The sequence below is a fragment of the Aptenodytes forsteri genome, unplaced genomic scaffold (genome assembly GCF_000699145.1).
Source record: "Aptenodytes forsteri isolate BGI_AS27 unplaced genomic scaffold, ASM69914v1 Scaffold15, whole genome shotgun sequence".
Lineage (NCBI taxonomy): Eukaryota > Metazoa > Chordata > Aves > Sphenisciformes > Spheniscidae > Aptenodytes > Aptenodytes forsteri.
In genome coordinates, this window is record NW_008795129.1 from 22,141,772 (window position 1) to 22,160,420 (window position 18,649).

Below are 18,649 nucleotides of genomic sequence, written 5' to 3' on the forward strand. Positions count from 1 at the left end.
ATTCCTTAACTCGAGCTTTTTGCCATAAATGCAGTACACTGACCTTAACTATTTTTTTTTTTTTTTTTAAATATTCTACAATGCTCCATTGATTCTTCCTGGACAATGACAATCAGATGTCACAAAGGGAAATGAATGAAATCTGACACATTTATTTTAAAGCCTGCAGCAGACTAAATTGTAAATAAATTCTGCTTTTTATGCAGCACAAAGGTTGCAGACTGACTGTCCCTGTAGACTCTGCTCTCTTCTCGCTACTTAACAGACTTTCTAACACTTTCTTTTGTCCTGATAGCAATCTCTCAGCAGGACTTTTGGCAGACACATGTATTATGTGTCAAAACTGAAGTGGAAATAACTGATGGAAGCACAAAAATCTGATGGGAATAGTTATAATAAGGAATGAATAATCATCAAAACAGTAAAACATAACCATGAAGAGATACAGCCAGAAAGCTTCTGAGCTGTCACTTGTCAAAGACGATCAGTAAGAGCCACTGTTCTAAGAGTTAAGATCATTTCGTATTAATATAAATAGCATTAACATATGTATACTTGGGTTTGTATGTTAATTTCATCTATTTACTATCCTATTTATTTTAATACTGTTAGAAAACAAAGCTCTCACAAGATGAGCTTTAAATGTGCTATAGAATGCATATAGTAGATTAATTTATAGAATACTATTTTATTTAGGAATTCACTGACCACAGCTAGCACCTGGATACTATGTTTAGTATGAGTTACTATTGTACATCTGTTCCTGTAAATGCGTTTTGGCTTATACAACATAATTTAACACCCTCCATTATCTTTGTACTTAAGCAGTTCTAGTCACAAAATGTTCTATTTAGTAAGTGCTTGTACACTTGGCAACTTAGTCACCGTGCTTTTCAAAAAAAACTCATATAAAACGAGCTTCTTATAATCAACCTAGCCGGTATACTCATTTTGTTAGCAGCTATGGTTAACATACATGGTTAACACCATGTATAAATGGTGTTATTTATGCAATTTGTTTTCCACAGTGCATTTTTCTTTCCCCAGTGAGACTAATATCTCTCTCATAACTAAAGGCAAATCACATGGCTACTTACCTGTTAATGCTCCTCTGACCAGCAGCCACCTTCAGTTCCTCTCTCTGTCACGCAGGGTCATCGCCAACCCTTCCTCGGTGTTTTCTCTGTAGCACCTTCCTCAGCTGATGCTCAAGCCTGACCGAGGAACACAGCTCACCACCCTGACCTCCTAAGGACAGCCACAGAGTCAGGGCTTGGAAACTCTCCATTGTTTCGACTAACTTAAGAAAACAAATAATTTGGCAAGTGGAAACATAATCTGGCTTTTTTTTATGCTCAGTATGTGAGATCATATGCAAGAGGCTCTGAAGGTGCAGTTTTATAAATATATTTGGTACGATATGCAGCTACGATGCTTCTGGAAATGCTGATTTCCCTAAAATGTGGTGACGATCTCCGCCCTAAATATTGTCTGCACCCTGTCAAATGCAGACTCTTTCTGTAGCAGGACTGGGACAGAATGAGCAAGAAGAACCATTAAAGCTGGGGGGGGACAGTGGAGATGGAAAGGCTGATGAGAACAGCACATAATACATGCCTAAAGGATTATCTGGGACAACCAGAGTGAGAGAGAATTCAGAAATACATGGCTGATCAGGCTGGTAGCTTCAGAATGATCACCTGGCAAAGCTATTAACAGACCTTCAAAAAGAGTGATGGATGTAGACTCCAAAGGAGCAATGAAACAGAAAAAAATAAATGCTCCCGGGAAGTATGATTTGAAGGACGGAGCCTTGTGCACTGGACCACCGCAAGCCTTGGCACACCAAAATTTCGAGCCATGGTGGCACTGAGCTTCAATAAAAGTCTCATTCAGGAATCCAGAATTAGCTGGAATTCTGTGTCATTCAGCAGGAAAACGAATCAGTGTTTGGTTATCTTTATGCACATAATCCAGATTTCTGTGTTGCTTGTTTGGCTGCTTACTTCAGAGAAAGGTTTTTTTTCAACCAACTAGAAATGGTATAGCCTAACTAAAATAAATAGCTAGTCCTATCTAGTCTCCATTTGTGAAAAGCCTCTTTATTTAGTCTATTCAATTCTCAAAAGAATTATAAATTCTGTTTCAAAGTATAAACTCATCATTAATCTGTCTAGCTAGAACTAAAATTTAGTTCTAAAATAGGTCATGTGTTTTGAACTGATAGGTATCCCTTCCGATCACTGCTACTCTTTGACTTCCCTGATTTTGCTGCTCACTGGACACTTAGTCAACCTCCAAGATAATGAATTCCTACAAAGTAAGACAGAAGTCACACTCGGAGCTATGACTTACTTATAATAATTCACAGAGACTAGAAATAACTTTATTTTCTATACTTACAAGTCAAACAGGCCTGCTGAAAAGCAATTACAAACTTAACATGCGGGTTCTTTTGCATTTACTGAAATGTGTTGATGCTGGAAATGAGTAAGCTCCCCATTTATTTCCAATTAAAACAAAGAATGGTATTTTTTAGCACTGGTCACAGCTCCACATTTTCTTACCACCATTTCATGCTCGTTTATCAACAGACGTTAGAACAAAGCAACCTTACTTTAGGGATTAACGCTCACAAACTAACTACACTAAAAAAACTCTTATAAAATAGTTTGTACTAAATTAAATATCTCTAAATTCAATAATTCTCAATGACAACATCTTATTAAATAAAATTGTAATAGTGATGAATTTTCAGCTCCATTGAAGTCAATGGCAAAATTTACAGAAGTTCATCCTCAGACTGTATTCCACTTCTAAAACAGGGATAGAGGTATCAGTCCTGAAAAATACTGCACCAATTTCTTTCTAAAATAACACTAATGAAGCGCATCAGATCTCAGCATACTACATCAGATGAACCCAATTTTTAATTGAATTAATCTCAGTGTTGACTTTCTTATGTATACATACATATATATATATATATATGTATATTTGAGTTCAGTAAGAGTCAGAAGCCCAGCGTGCCGTGGTGCTGCAGTTCCAGTGGAGGTCAGAAAGCAAAAGCACCGTTTCAGAATTCACAGGAAATGGTCATTTACCTTTAGTGGTCACACTAATGACAACTTCAAGCTGTGCTCAATTTTCAGTTTTATACTTATCTCACTTTTCTTTAACTGCACTCCTTAAAAGCTCCCCAAGAGAAACAGAGCATCAGATAAAAGTCTAATACACATCTAGAAGGCATATCAGTAACAAATAGTGGGCACAAAAAGATGGAGCTCTTCAAGAACTCTCAGTGGTGACGTTAAGTTTGCTCCCTTCCAATTTAACAGAAACTTTAACTTCTCCAGGAGCACAGCGAGGCCATCATTAAATGGTTTTGATAATCTTTAAGATTTTGCAAGTCATACTGGAATTCCTCTGTGCCCATTTACTGATTTTATATCATATAAAAAGGTTTTCTTATTTATTTTGGTTTTAAGCCATACGGGCATCACCGCTTTTCAACACATTGTGTAGGCAGAAAATGTTACACTACCTGACATTTCACTGAGTGGCAAAAGTATTTTCTCCACAGAAAGGAACTCTTTATAATAATGTTCATAAGTAATATTTAGTGATTCTCCCATGGCAATAGGTTTAGATAAGACATGGACAAACTAGATTGTACAGTAAACAGAAACTTCTCAGTACCAGGCAACAGATAAACACATACCAGATATAATGCTGACAGAAATAATCAATCTTCTTGCAGACTGGGAGTAGATCAATACAACACATCCCAATTAATAAAACATAAAATTACTTTTTAAAATTACCATTGAAGCTGTACTCTATATCAATAATATTACAATGATCAAACAGATATGGAAAAAAAAGTTAAATCTGCAATGCACTTGAATCCCAAAATTCTTACGTCTGTTCCACATAAAAATCAACGATTAATAATACTGGCCAAGCATTTAAAATTAAATAAAACCCATGAATGATAGGAGTTGTAACCCTCAGAGGGTAAAACTGAATTTGGTTCCTTTCTGGGGAAAAACACCTACACATATATTCTTGAATAAGAATCTTTCTTCAAAGGTTAACAGGAAACTTCAAGTTAATTCAAGGTAAATACTAGCTCTTGTTATCCAAGAAGATAAGAAACACAAATGCATTGGTATTGTTACGATGTTGTAATACACTACTGAATACAACAGTGTTATTTCCCAAAACTTCTATACCTTGTATGACTTAATAGGGACACAGACTACTAATGACAACGTTCATGCATCAGATAATAAAGTGCTCTCATAAAGCATCACAACTTCCTGTGTTTACAACAAAAGTATTTAGTAAAATGTTATTAAAGATGTTAACCTGTGAGCTGCTGCACCATAAACAAAAGAGTGAGTAAAAACGCAGGAATATGATATTTAAGTCTTCCCATACAATTCTGCAGAAAAAAATTGCAACAAAACCCAGCGGTGGTACCTCATGTCTTTTTTTTAGCATAGTTCTGAAATGCGCACTGAAGAGCTATAGGATAAACCTTCCAAGCTCTATTTCATATTAGTGATGTGCATTAAAATATCCACTCTTTTTAGACAAAGGATAAGGCTTATACCAAAAAACCACTGTGCCACTTGGCTGCATATCTTTGGTATATTTATAGTGCAACTATTCTGTTTCATCTCTAAAGGGGAAAGTTTTCCAAAGCACTGCATCCCCTGCCACTGAGAATCTACTATGAACTCCTACATTCACTAGGACCTCAGACGCTAACCTACTGCTTTAAACAAATGAAGAATGTGCAGTGAAAATAATTTCTTCCTGTTTTTAAATATACTTTTGAAATAAAATTAAACCATGCCAGATTTCACATCAGAAAGTAACAGCAAGTTTCAATTCTCTTGCAAGAGTTTAGGAGCATACAAATACGAGCAGAAATTTCATGGCAATTTTTAACGACGGATATCCAAGGTGCTATTTGAAAACATTTGTAATTTAATTATTGTTAATCTAGATTTAGTCAACCTTTTTCTCTACAAAAAAGACATCTGTTTTTCATTTTGCTTAGATACTTAGAATTATTCAAAATGCATAGAAATGCTAGAACTACTTAACTAAAATATATTGCAAGCATGTTTTTCTAAACTTATATTGTTAAAGCCTTGCTGTATTCTAAGTTTTATTGGAGTTGGCCTTTAAACACAGTACCATGTATGCACACAAGCCTAAATATATATCTGTATTTCATACTGCTATTTGAGTAGGCATACCAACACACAAATATAGTACATATCATCCAGTGGCAGTGCAATAAAATGTAGCGGCATCAAAATGCCATTTAATGATTTTTCAACTTCTAAACAACAACATTCTTTCTGAACAGGTCTGTCCAACCAAACTTGCATATTGCTGAACACTGGCTTCATCGCTTGGCCCCTTCCTTCTTTTCTTATACACACTGTAAGGCATCACGGTTCTCTTGTGAAGTACTCTCACCCTGCCCAGTTCCTTAATACGACCTTCATCTACTGCAAAGAGAATCAGAGAACACAAAAATTACTTATGTATATTGTCCATATGATCTTAATTTATGCAGCTAACTTCAATATGCATAATGAAAACTGTATGAAGTAATAAAACTAATCTGCAGATGAACACCAGATGAAAGCAGAGCTGATCTACGGAGCAGTCTTCTTGAATCATGGTTGAAAACAAAACCTAGCTTGCAAAGTAACTGTATTTGTGCTGTGTGAGAAAATAAATCACGCATCACACATTTCTAACGGTGATATATAGCATTTCTGAAAATACCTCTACTGCTGTATTTTAAAATTCACCTTCTTTTAATGCTCGCTGGAGCCCACTGCCAGAAGTGAAACTCTATCTGGGAAATACTTTCAAACACAACCGACCGGAAAAGACTTGCTGTTATCGCCATATTGCACTTAATTACTACACCACTCACAAAATCCACCAGCACAGAGCACTCCCTTTCCCCAGCTGCAAAAAGTGTATTAAAACCAGCAAGAAGCCTCCACACTGTTTGCCTTAGGTAAGCATCAGGCAATAAACTACCTTCCCAGGTGAAACTCCCTGGCCCTCCAGCCCTCATCTTTTTTTCCTCATTAATACTGGTTTCTGAGTTTCTCTAGTAGAATGAAGTTAAACACATGCCCTTACTTCAAGTCTGATCCACGAGCTCTGCAGACCGACAGTTAGCAGTGCAAGCACTAGCTGGGTGGGCACAACACAATTCCTCAAGCTTTCAAAGATACACACACCATAGTTGAATCTCATTAACCTCACCTACAGACCTCTTGTGACTTAATTTAACCAGAATCATACATATAAGAGAATTGTTGAACAAGTTAAAACTTCCTTATTTTTATGAATCCAATTGATGCTACTATTGCTGAATAATAACGTTATAGAGCCGCTGTGTGTCAGAAAAATTGGCCCTACAGTGCTAGAAAACTCTTTAAAGAAAGTGAGAGAACATGCCACACGCCTAAGGCCATTGCAGGATAAATTAATAAAATTATTATAAAACACCAGTAAAAGAAATCTTTGAGTTTTCTGAACTTCAGGTTCACCAATGTAAGAGGCAACTTAAACACAGATGCTGAAATATGAGTTTGAGAATAGAACCATATAAATTCAAATAGTAATAGAGATGTTTACTAGGAGGTCAGCATCTGGGGACATAAACTATGCAAAGACTCAATCTTTTTTCGGCATCAGGACAGTATTCTGACTGAAGAGACAGCAGATGTAAGTATAATTGCTTCACTTTAAGTACTGCATCAATCTGCCCCAAATTAAAATATTTTATATGTTCATGTACTTGCTTCATTTAGGTTAGAATATTTAAGGCTCCTCGAATGGGATCTGAATGGTATCCACTCTACACCATTCCCTGCTTACAACACCTGCAACGAAGCCTTCTGCTGATCATCAGTTGACTTAAAATGAAACCAACTGCTGTGTAAAACCAGGTAATTCAAATAGCTACTTCACAGGCAAAAATAGGGGTTTTTTTTGGTTTTTTTTTTAATAAGAGAATAAACAGAGGTAGAACTTTCTCAGCAAGTTTCACAAATGGCAATAGATCCAAAGTGCAGAGGATATGACACTAGCTCAGGGAAGCAAACTGGTCACCAAGTCCTGTCTTACTTTTTCTTTTTACATACCTGACGCTCACTAGGCTTGCTACAGATAAGCTAAGCAACTTGCCTGGAATAATCTGAAAAAAAATCTTTAAGACAAATCTCTATTCAAATGTAGCCCTTACTATAGAAAAGCTTAATATTCTTTATGCTTTATTAAACACAAAGGAGGTCATTAAATGCTTTTCTTTGCCAGACGTTCTTAAGACCCTGCCCTTATTCACCCACAGAAATGCCTTGTAAACATTTTTCTGCTGATTGCCTGAATTTAGTATGTGAAACTTAGCGGCCTGCTTTACAAAGTTTAGAATTACTTCATTACTTTTATCTGTGTTTTGATTCCTAACATGAAAGCACAATGTATTTCTTAAGACTTAACTAGGAAAACGTGGTTTGAAGGAAGAAAATCTGAATAGTGCTTGCTAAGATTGCATTCTCCACTAATTATTGTTAGCAATTGCTTTAGATAAACACCCAAGTCAAAAACACTTCATGGCTTTCTCTCTCTCTTTGAAATCCGTTAGGTTTTTGCTGTGTGGCCAACACCTTTCTGATATCCCAACAGGTTGTTTTTTACTACCAGCCCTACTGCCTCTTCTATTACATCCTCCTCATTTCTGAAAGTTCACCAAGGAAAAATTTGCAAGTTTAGCTTCTGGAGGTGACACAAGTGTAAAGTTATTTTAACTTCTTAAATTGGAAAGTTTATATTTACTGTACCTCTAGGATGACTGTAAGTTTGTGCCCTGAAACGGATTTACGCCATGCCTAGCCTTCATAGTCTCATGCCAAAAGCACTTTCAAAGCTGTTCACTACTCACTGTTCGATACTCATTGCTTTCAAATAATACTGAAGCCTGATACTCTGGATGAGTTCATCTTTTGGCTTGTAGTGTTCCTGGCCCCAGATTCAATTTCTTACAGTAACGAAAGCTACCGTACCTTCAGTTTCACTGTAGCCTTACTGGCTCAGCTGAACGCTATTCTTGTTGCTCAGCATTTATACCCTTACTCCACTTTCAGTCATTACATCAAGTGAAGTCGGTGCATTATCCTCCTTGCAATCAGGCCCATGCTAGCTCTAGCTGTGCAGCTACATGAAACAATTATTATGACGACGGTTCTAGCAAATTTGTTAAGCACTGCAGCCAAGCATTTTCTGGGGAGAAGTAAGGCTTGCCAAACCATGCTGTAGACCAGTCCTTTCTTGGACTGTAGCACAGGTTTATAACGCAACCCTCAGGCAGGAGAAGGCTCTCCCAGAGCAATCGAGAAAATACCAATATCTTGAAAAAAAAAAAATCACTGTAATATGAGTACTTCAGACATGTTTTAAGCTTAACACAGACTAAACTAGATATATCTTAAACTAGATACATAAAGACTTGGTAATGAGTTTATCATCAGGAAAAGTTTGAACCCAGGTATGTTTGGTCTTACAAACTTACATTTGATTGACTGTATTTATTCTACGCATTCAGGTTGATTCCAGATTATTCAAATAAGGTTTGAAAGGCAGAAAAATAATAGTCCTTAAAACTTCCAAAATGTCTTCACAAAGATTACCTGTTTTAGTGAACATTTTTACATTGACTCCCTCAAAAATAAAAACTTTAGTGATAAAAATAACCTTCTGTAAATGTAGTTAAATATATAGAATTTAAACTCCATCTGAAAAAGAAACCTTTTACTGAAATGTTAAGTATCAGTAAAATAATCTCAGGTACATAGTTAAGCTTTTAGAGAAGGTGAATAGGAACTTGTGTCACCATAATAACAAATCCCTAAGTTAAAATTCAGCCACCTTTCAATTGCTACTGCTCTAGAGACAACACCATATGAATTCAGGAAAGTACTCCCTTTATTCATGATTTAAACCTAAGCAGAATGGCTTTAAGAGAATTTAATGGAAAACAAAAACAGATTGAGCTCCAGTATTGTTTAAAAAAGAAATTACCCCCCCCAAAAGAAAAATTAAATATCTGCTCCTGCTGAGTGGCACTTGATAAAGTTTGTTTTATATTTAAGAAGATGCCAACTGACTTCTAACACCCCTTCTCTGTGTGACTGATGCTGGGATACAGCAATTGGGAGCAATCCCAGTTCAAATGAGATCATACACTCTATTAAATGAAATTACTTGTTGAAAATAAGAACAACATGCTGGGCGGGAGTGTTGATCTGCTCGAGGGTAGGAAGGCTCTGCAGAGGGAGAACAACATCTCTATCAATAAGTATTATTTCCATGCTTTATTAAAGCAATTTCAGTTAGTGACTTCTGCTTCCGGAAGGACCCAGACTGATCAGATGACAGTAGAAAAACACATTAGGGAAGCTTTAATCATTATTTTAAGTGCTGAATGCAATATTGTTACCATTAAAAAGCTTAAAAAGCTTCTTTTTTCCTCCTCGCACTTTCTCATTTTATACCTCCTGAGTCTCCCACTAACCTCTGCTTCTCCTCACAAGTAGTTGGTGCATTAATTTACAGAAATCTCAGACCAGATAAAATCATGGGTTTGAAGACAAAATTTCTTTTGGAAGTGCATAATTCTTGGATGTCTCATCAAGTTATACTTTATAGCCAGTTAATTTTCTACAGCTTGCTTCTTTAGCCATCACCCCAGTCCAGCCCTGTATGAGTAAGACCAGACCATGTACGCCACGGTTTCAAAGACTGCCACGCAGCTCACGTGGTAAGTTGCTTCTTACGAATACCGTAGAAACCATCCTTCTGTAAGTCCACATTTTGTTCATTTAAGCGAGTATCACTGAGTCCTGGGACATATTTTTATGTTATTTTTACAATTTTTTTACCATTTATCGATTTCTGTGTATTCTCTGCTGACACCTCTGGAACCACTTCATCTTTATCATTCAAAACGACTGGATTTGGTGGAAGCAGTTCTATTAACAAAGAGTGTTATAAATGAGCAATAGTATTATAAGGAGGTACAGTACTACTAACGTCCATTTGAATTCTTGGGACTTCGCCTTTGTATCTGTGAAGATTATCTTCTCATGGAGCTGTTGATTAATTGTAGTCTACAGAAGAGACACTGTTACTTCACATATAAAACATACAAGGATTTAACCCCATAATTCAGTTACATGTATCAATATAGTTTGGATGGTAGATACATAAAACCCCTAAACTTCAGAAAAATCAATTTTGTAGACTGAAAATACCTGTCATTTTAGGGAACTGAGCAACTGCGGATGTCAGCTGTCTGTCTTTACAGAAATAACATCCCGTAAGTATCAAAGCTAAAAAAAAACCCCTGAATTCTTGTTGCATAAATCAACTGTCACTTCTTTCCCTTCTCCCCTATAGTCCTAAACCAGCAAGTTATTTATATAGCAATCGTCTATTGAAATTTGAATATAGGACAGATTTCATATATAATTCAACCTTGCCGCCATGATCCCATAAATAAAAAAATTGCAAAGAGATGTTAAAATTCTTTGTTCCCACCCCCATATCAGTATTAGATGCAATTCATACATGGAGGATTTCTTTTCTGAAAAAACCAAAGCATCTCAGATATGTGCTAAGTATTGGTAAAAAACAAAGTAAAAAGCAGAAGTGATCTAAAGACCCTCTATGTAATTTGTCTTGGCAGATGTCAGGCAGATATTGGTTTGATTTGTTGGCCCAGCTACACACTCACCTTCGTCGAAAGCATAGTCAACATTGCTGAGCGACACTGAGTAATAAGCTAAAGGTAACAGCAGTGGTCTTCAAAGGCAGCCTCATCCAGCAATCAGCCCCAGAAATACTTTTATACTCAAGGGCCTAGGAGGAATGTGAAGAGCAGGCAGCCTGACATACTCCTGTACAATTCAGTTTTTATTTCTTTGCACAAACCAAACCAACTTCCCCCCAAAACTGCGAGCTCCCTCCCGAAACCAAAACGTGAGTTTCAAATGCTGATATGCATTCTTGCTGAAATACCAACATGAAATAAGGAGGAATTATTTTACCATTTTTTTTTCACAGCAATAGCAAAATGGGCATCAGTGTGCATTTACACAGAAATTAAAAGTTTCATGTTCTGAATTTTTTTCTGACAGTGTAGGAATTGATTAGCATTTTTATAAAATAATTTTGAGAAGCCGATATCAAAATATTTTTATTCTCCAAGTGCATTAATCTTTATTATTACTATCTAATATAAGCTGAAGTGAAAAACAGCTCCATCTGGTCAGAAAGCCAGGTAAGCACGTGCAAAGCTGTACAACTGAGACTCAGAGAGTGGAGAGCGAGCTCTGCAGCAGCCTTTTGCAACTCTACACAGGCTTGGAGCCAACATCGCATTGGAAAAAGTGTGATGGTTCAAAGGTTTTTGTAGCAAACTATTACTAAACCAGGTTTTTGGTGGTGGCTGATTTGGGTCAAGCTGGTTTTGATCAATACTGATTTGGAAAGACAGCCTGCAGCGGCAGCGTTCTGTACTGCTCTTCAGAGCCATGCGTGACAGATGCCAAGACAACGGTGCCTCTTCCCTCATCCCCTTGAATATACTCCTCACAAACATGACATTTTTAAATTTGTCAGGGGCATAATCTAGAGATCAAACAAGCTAACTTTTTTTTTAAAGTACATTTTTCCATTTCTAGGAAAATAAGTGAAGAAATCATTAAAAATAAGTGACATATTTATTGACTTTCTTAGTTTTTAAATAGGAAAAAGGACAACTGCCAATTTAAAAAACCCCACATTAGTCACAGGAAAATATTTCTTACATTTTCTATACAGAATGGATTCGGAATTAGTAAGAAGCCTTACTGAGGTCTGGCATTTCTAACTCAAAAAAGAAACATGGCACTCAGGCTAAACTCTGAAATGACGCTGTTTCTGATCATAAGTTTCAGTTTCCTTAAATGTTACTTAAACCCCCTGGAACAAAGAAAGTATTTGGCCATCTTCACTTTGTGCTTCTGCATCCCATGCTACACAGAGAACCTGGATTTTCTTTTCTCCATAGCAGAATGAAACAGTGGAAGAAAGAAAGGAAACAGGCACAGAACCAGTCCTAATTCAAAATTTAAAATATTTAAAACTGTGCCGTTAACTGAAACCTGTGATTCATTTTGAAAGCAGTCTTTGAAGAAAACTCGCACATAAATAACTTACATTATAAATTAGTTTCCATTTTGCTTAAAAATGGAATCTCAGAAAAACTATTTTTACCTCTAAACATTAAATCCACAGAAAAAAAAGTACAAAGATTAACACTTGACAACTGCTGTACTTTCAGACTGACAGCCCAAAGGGGATGCTTTGTTTTTGGTTTTGTTTCAAGTTGTTCTTGGTTTTTAATTTTCAGTTTTGAAGCAGTTAGGACTTGCATCGTTTTTAAGGATGAACACAGTGTTCACATTTTCCAAATCAAAGAAAAATAACAGGATAAAATTCAACTTACAAGGAGTTAAAAAGTTTCATGATAACCAAGCTTTCAAACTAGGTATAAAAATGATAAAAAGAAACACCCATCCCTTGCTGGTTACACTACAGCACTGTTAGTTTATTTGAGAAACACTACAGCCTCGTCAAATTTTTTTTAAAGAAAAGCTACATCTGGTTACACGACCTTGTCACAGTTAATGATCAATGATTTTAAAACAGAGAAACTTTAAAAGGAAGAAACAAATTAACTTTTCAAATTTTATGACTGAAATATACGAGATATTAATTACTGGAAATAGAAAACGTTTCCACCTCAATCAGAAGTCTAATGTATCTGACCTTTGAATTTAAGCTCATTTCTTACTCAGTTTAAAGCATTATTTTTTTTCATTCACCAGCAAAGCATAGGAAGTCATCCTCAAAAACAAAATAGACAATACACAGTGACAAGATAAGCAATAGCCATTAATAGTAATATTTATATAAAACAGTGAGTTGAAATGTGTTTTTTCTCGTATCGCTTTTTTCATACTAGACTTATACATTAAGAAATATTAAAGACCAGTATGCCTTGGGGTATAAAACCACTAACTCGAACCAAAATAAGAGTACAGTTAAAATGAAGCATAAACAACAACAACCAAAAAATTCAATGAAAAGGATTCTTAATTAAAACCAGAAAGTACGAGTCACAAAGGAAGGACAGTAAAATGTTCAGGATATTCTCCATCCACCAACTCTTTGCAGTTACTCTAACAAGGAAAAAACAGGAACTTTTGAAATCACTGTTCAAAAAGAGAATGTTTCTAAGAAGAAAAAATGCATCTTATCAAAATATTATCAATGATCCTTAAAACATAAAGACAGAAGAACTACAGTTTTCCAAGTATAACTTATAGGGAACCTTAAAATGAGTAAAGACAGGATGTTACAATGAGGGTAAATCCTAAAGACATCTTACAAACAAAACTTTTGGGCTTTGTGCCTGAAATCATACAACTGGTTTATAATTTGCAATTCAATCTTGAGGAGCAAGCAGACTAATCACTTGACAAACGCATTCGAAATCCACTAGCCCTGCTGTGCCACGCGGAAACAATAACTCATTGTGTTTTGACTCTTATTGTTCTAGTAGTAAACATGAATAGGGGCCAATGGAAAACATTTCCTGTGAATACAGCGATTCATAGCCGTTCTCATTTGCAGCTGCAATTCACAGCAACCTGCAAAGGCTTCTGCTTACCTGCAAGTGCAATCCTTTGACTACATTGCCTAACACTAAAATCCAAGTATGACCCTCTGTTTTGGACACATTTGAAAGAGATGCATATAAAATAGTAAGCATAAAATTCCCAGTTTATTTATGAGGAGCTCTCTTATAATACAATGATTCTAACCTACCTCAATTTATTATCCTGAAATATGGTGACTGAGAAATGGATACCAAAGGGATAGATTTAAATGATACTGAGATTTCTCCAAGGACTTGCTTTTCAGGGATGCACTACAAAAAAAGACTAATAGTACCTGGGAAAATGTCAGTTAAATGAGACTGAACATCTTCCTATCTGAAAACAGTATCCAGTTTGCCTCCAAAGTCAAGACACTAAGGCAAAAAATAATGGAATATAATCTAGCAGATTGTGCATCGATAAAGATATCTATTTCACTTTTAGATGGTCTTCCAGAAGACAAAATGAACTAGTCAATTCTTCTGAAGTTGTATCTCTGACGCTATTCTTGATGACTTCAGATACGAGAAATGAGAATGTGAATTGCCAGTGAAGAATATTAACTGCATACCCAGGAGGCTTTTGTGTTTTTTTTTTTCTTTTTTTCTTGTTTTTAATACCCCTTTTTGGTCATCCAGGCAACTTTCAATTATGCTTTCAGTTTAAATGTACCATGCATACAAAGGCCAGAAGCAGAACTGCAGCAGGTACAGCTAGGTTTTAAATGCATGAACACTGCAAGACCCTAGTTCTGCGCATGGCCCTGCAGACTGTCTCCCCAAACTAGGTTCTGCGACTGCAGGACCCAGGCAATCAGCAGACTGCACAAGGTAGTTTTGCAGATCCATGCTAGCTAGGTCAAGTTTATAAGCTCATTCATTTCCCAACTCATTTTTGCTGGGCTCTGCAGGCATTTCTAATGCACGAGTCTGATCACGCTGGGTTCTGGGAAGGTTTATTGGCTCTGGGTCAGCACTGATGAGACTGACCAAGCTTTAACCTGCATCAGATGCCTCTCCCCAGTGCTTCTCAGAACCTTTCTTAGCTGAGTATTTCTGTTCCTCAAAGTATCCAAGTTATTCAGAACAACACAGGAATGTTCAGTATTTTGAGCTGCTCATTTCTCTTTAGAAACAGAAGGGAAAATGATGGTCAAAATCGAACGAGCCCTTGGAAACAGCAAACGAAAGCAACTCTCTAATTCACTCGCTAATAGGGAATCAAAACCGCACACATATCTTTCCAGAGAGTTTAGCAAGGTACCTGTCGTCTCAAGAACATCATCAAAAGTGACTCAGTCACTGTTGGGAGAGACACATTAAATATGCTATTAAATCTTTGAATTAAAGGTTGAGAATACTAAATTAGGGGTGCATCTTAAATAGAAAAGATGAGGGATGGAAAGCAACTGCCACACAAACACTTCTTATAGGCATAAATGAACTATTTCATTCATTTCTTATGAAAAACAGGAATAAATACTTTTCTTAGATAAACACAGAATGCTTACCTCATTACTAACTCTAGTAGAACTTTAAAACTAGTAACTACACTGACATCTCAAACAGAACAGCATATTCCATCTATTTCCTGAACATATTTTGCATAAGAAAAAACAGAAACACTACATAAACTCCATTTTCCTTTCAACTGGTAGCTAAAATACCCTGTAATTCAGTAAGATTTATCCAAGAAGCCAAATACTCAATTCCACTAAAATCAGTGATTTTCTAACTACAAAGTGACACTAATGAGTCAGTCTAAGTTTTGTAGCACGAACAGTGCCTAAGACGACATACTGACCTTCATGCCTGTGTGAGAGCAAATCACGACTGTCCTTCCCAGTATCTGAATTTCTGCAACTTCCACTGATTGCAAAGATGACATTTATGTCATGTAAAAGTGTTTCAGACTTTATTTTTCAAGTCAAATTAATTTTACAAGGGCTAACAAAGAGGAATAGTGTTACTGCTTCATTTTATATATTTTAGAGCCATTTTGCATTGCACAAACAAATTAAGAAAACACACTTTGTAACTTTAATAGGCCATCGTCACCCTCTGGATTATAACCTTGCTTCCAGGGAATTAAAAAAGTTTTTGTGGCTAAGATAGAAATAGTAATTAAAATAAAGGGAATTTTCGCAATTCTGGATGTTCTTTTTTAATTCTATTTTATAAATACATTTCCATATACTTATTTTCATCACATTTATGCAAGAATAAAAAAAAAAAATGTTGGCAGTTTTGTTTCTTTTTCTGAAGCAAAATCTTCCCATGGGACTGACCCCAAGCCAGCTGATAGTGAAGGGATACTAACGAGGACTTCAGACTTTCACAAGAAGGCTTCCCAGGAGGCAGCTCCACTTTCAACCAGACTTCCAGGGACTTTTAGTCACAGGTTTTAATGACACTTCAAGCCGACAGCAAAACGCAGTACTGAGCCCCAAGCTTACAATGACAGTAAAACCAATGGAATAAGAGACAGTATAAAAGATAGTATGAAAGATAAAAGTTACAGGGTTATGCTTTAGGGAGTTACAGCTCCAAAAAATGGGATGGAAACAGGAAAAAATCTGAAAGAGTAGAAGAGTTAAATACTGCTTTAGGGATACAGCTCCAAAAAATGGGATGGAAACAGGAAAAAATCTGAAAGAGTAGAAGAGTTAAATATAAAGTAAAAATGGCAGAAAACAGGAAGAGGATCTTTCAAAAAGAAGGGCAAAGCAAAGTCCTCGTTAAGATTGATATATGAGAAGGAGGAAAAAAAACAAATACAAGAGTCAAGCTGAGAATTACAAATGCAAACATTTCCATGAAACAGGCAAAATTGAAGCAATTGGCAGTAGCTTATCAGCTAAATAAATCAGATTACAGCAATCAATTTACTGGCTAAATTAATTAAAACATGGAATCAATTATGCTGCATGTGAAAAGTCACATGCATGATGTCACCAGAGCAGAGCGTAAACATGGTCTGAGGCACCGAGGATCGTTACAAAAGGTCTGACCCTGGAAAAAGCTTGCCACAGTGGCTGGTAGCATGTGGCTGCGCTGGGACTCAGCACATGCCTGTGGTGTCGCTTCCACAGCTGCTCTGTATCTGCGCCTAATTACAGCTTTTAACTTTTATCACATTTTGAAACTGATCCCATATGCTAGTTATCCTCGGAATGAAATAAATCTGCATGATCACTCTACTTATTCCACATTATTTAATTTTTAATTTCTAGTCTTGTGTTTCTAACACCTTCTAAGTATGGAAAATGATTCCTACAAGGTTTGGCAGTCCTTGTCCTTCCCCCCATTCCCCTGAATCTTCACCAACTAATGAGTTCACTTCTGGTCCAGTCACAAAAAAGAGCAGAATTATTCTGCTAGAGAATCAAATGTCACCACATTCAAATGGTGAAGGAGTATCTTGAGCACACAACCATCTAAGATTCATCTCTTCAATGCGAGAAGTAGTATGCTAGGATATCTTTATTTTTCAAGCAAAGTCCTCAGAAAATTATGTAATTTCAAAATACATCTGTTCGTTACACAATCTCTATGATGGTCATTTTGGATTAAAACATATTTTGGGGAATTTTTCAGTCCAAGCCAAATGCTTCATGAACTCCACAAGTGAGACGATGGTGCTTCCTGAGGGCTGTTGGTTTACTCTGCTACATGTATGTCAGAAGCAGATACATTTAGAATAGCAATAAATACAAACTTTAAAATCACAAATATTTAGCAAAGTTTGAGATTTGCTAGAATAACGCAAGAAGGAGCTCATATTATGACCGTACTTCAAATCACATTTTAAAGACCTTTCCGTCTTTGCAATTGATTGTTTTGGGAGACTCCATTGCAGAGCTGATGGTTCAGTGTAATTTCTAACCCACAAGCCAATTTATGCAGTGCCAGTTGTTTAGGACCCATAAATTAAGTTGATAACATTACCTTTTTATTACAGAAGCACTGGAATATTTGAGCATATTTTTGCACGTGAGGCTAAAACCCCATGGCAGTCATTTCAATTTAATCCAAACATACTAAAAAGCGAGGGGAAAAATTTGCCTGGCTACACCTTATTGGCACTATCCTCATTGTTTAAATATCTTGCATGCTCAAGGATCACACTGGATTTAGAAATATGCATTCTGATGATTCCAAGTGTTTATAAACTTAATTAGAAACAGATACAAACTTGTAAGATGCACCTCTTCTAGAGCAGCTGTTAGAAATAACTGATATGTCTGTCTTTTTTTTGGTTATAGTATTCAAACTTATTACCTATAGCTCTGATAAGATAGTGGGAAGTTAGTTCTTAAGAATAATTTAGTTCATGAGCTATCAGAATTTATTTAAACTGTTTCCTAACTCTCCAAAGCACACAACACTGTATCTTTAAAAAATTATAAACAGCAGTTGTTTTAGAGCAGACCAGCAATGTCTCCCTAATGAGATGATTGCACAGTTCTAAACAATTTGTTTAATGTTTTCCATCTGTGATAGTTCTGTGACTACATTTGCATCGTCTCAAGAACTTCAGTGCATTTATTCTTATAAACATTAATCTGCATCACACTACCCTTATACACATCAACGTATACTGTCTTTTGCATTAATCCATCTGACTAGATTCAAAGATCAACACTACACATATACATCACTTTGCCAGGGATCTAAACTATCAGACATGACCAAATGGCAACCGCAGTTCACTTTTCGGGTACAAATATGTGAACATGGCTTTTCCGTTAAGAGAGGGACGAGGAATAAGACCAGAATCATGCTAATAAGCTATACCTTTTAAATATATCTTAAAATTAAACAGCCTCTGTACTTGAC

General features: G+C 36.2%; 1 protein-coding gene across 2 annotated transcripts in view; it reads right to left on the reverse strand.

The window, feature by feature from the left end:
• Positions 1-2,364: 2,364 nt before the first annotated feature.
• Positions 2,365-18,649, reverse strand: part of ATE1 (arginyltransferase 1) — an 86,141-nt gene continuing 69,856 nt past the window's right edge. For both annotated transcript variants that reach the window (XM_009277921.1, XM_009277922.1), the window contains exon 11: positions 2,365-5,531. In XM_009277921.1, the coding sequence (XP_009276196.1) occupies positions 5,353-5,531 (179 nt within the window). In that variant the 3' untranslated portion in view covers positions 2,365-5,352. The remainder of the gene's footprint in view (positions 5,532-18,649) is intronic.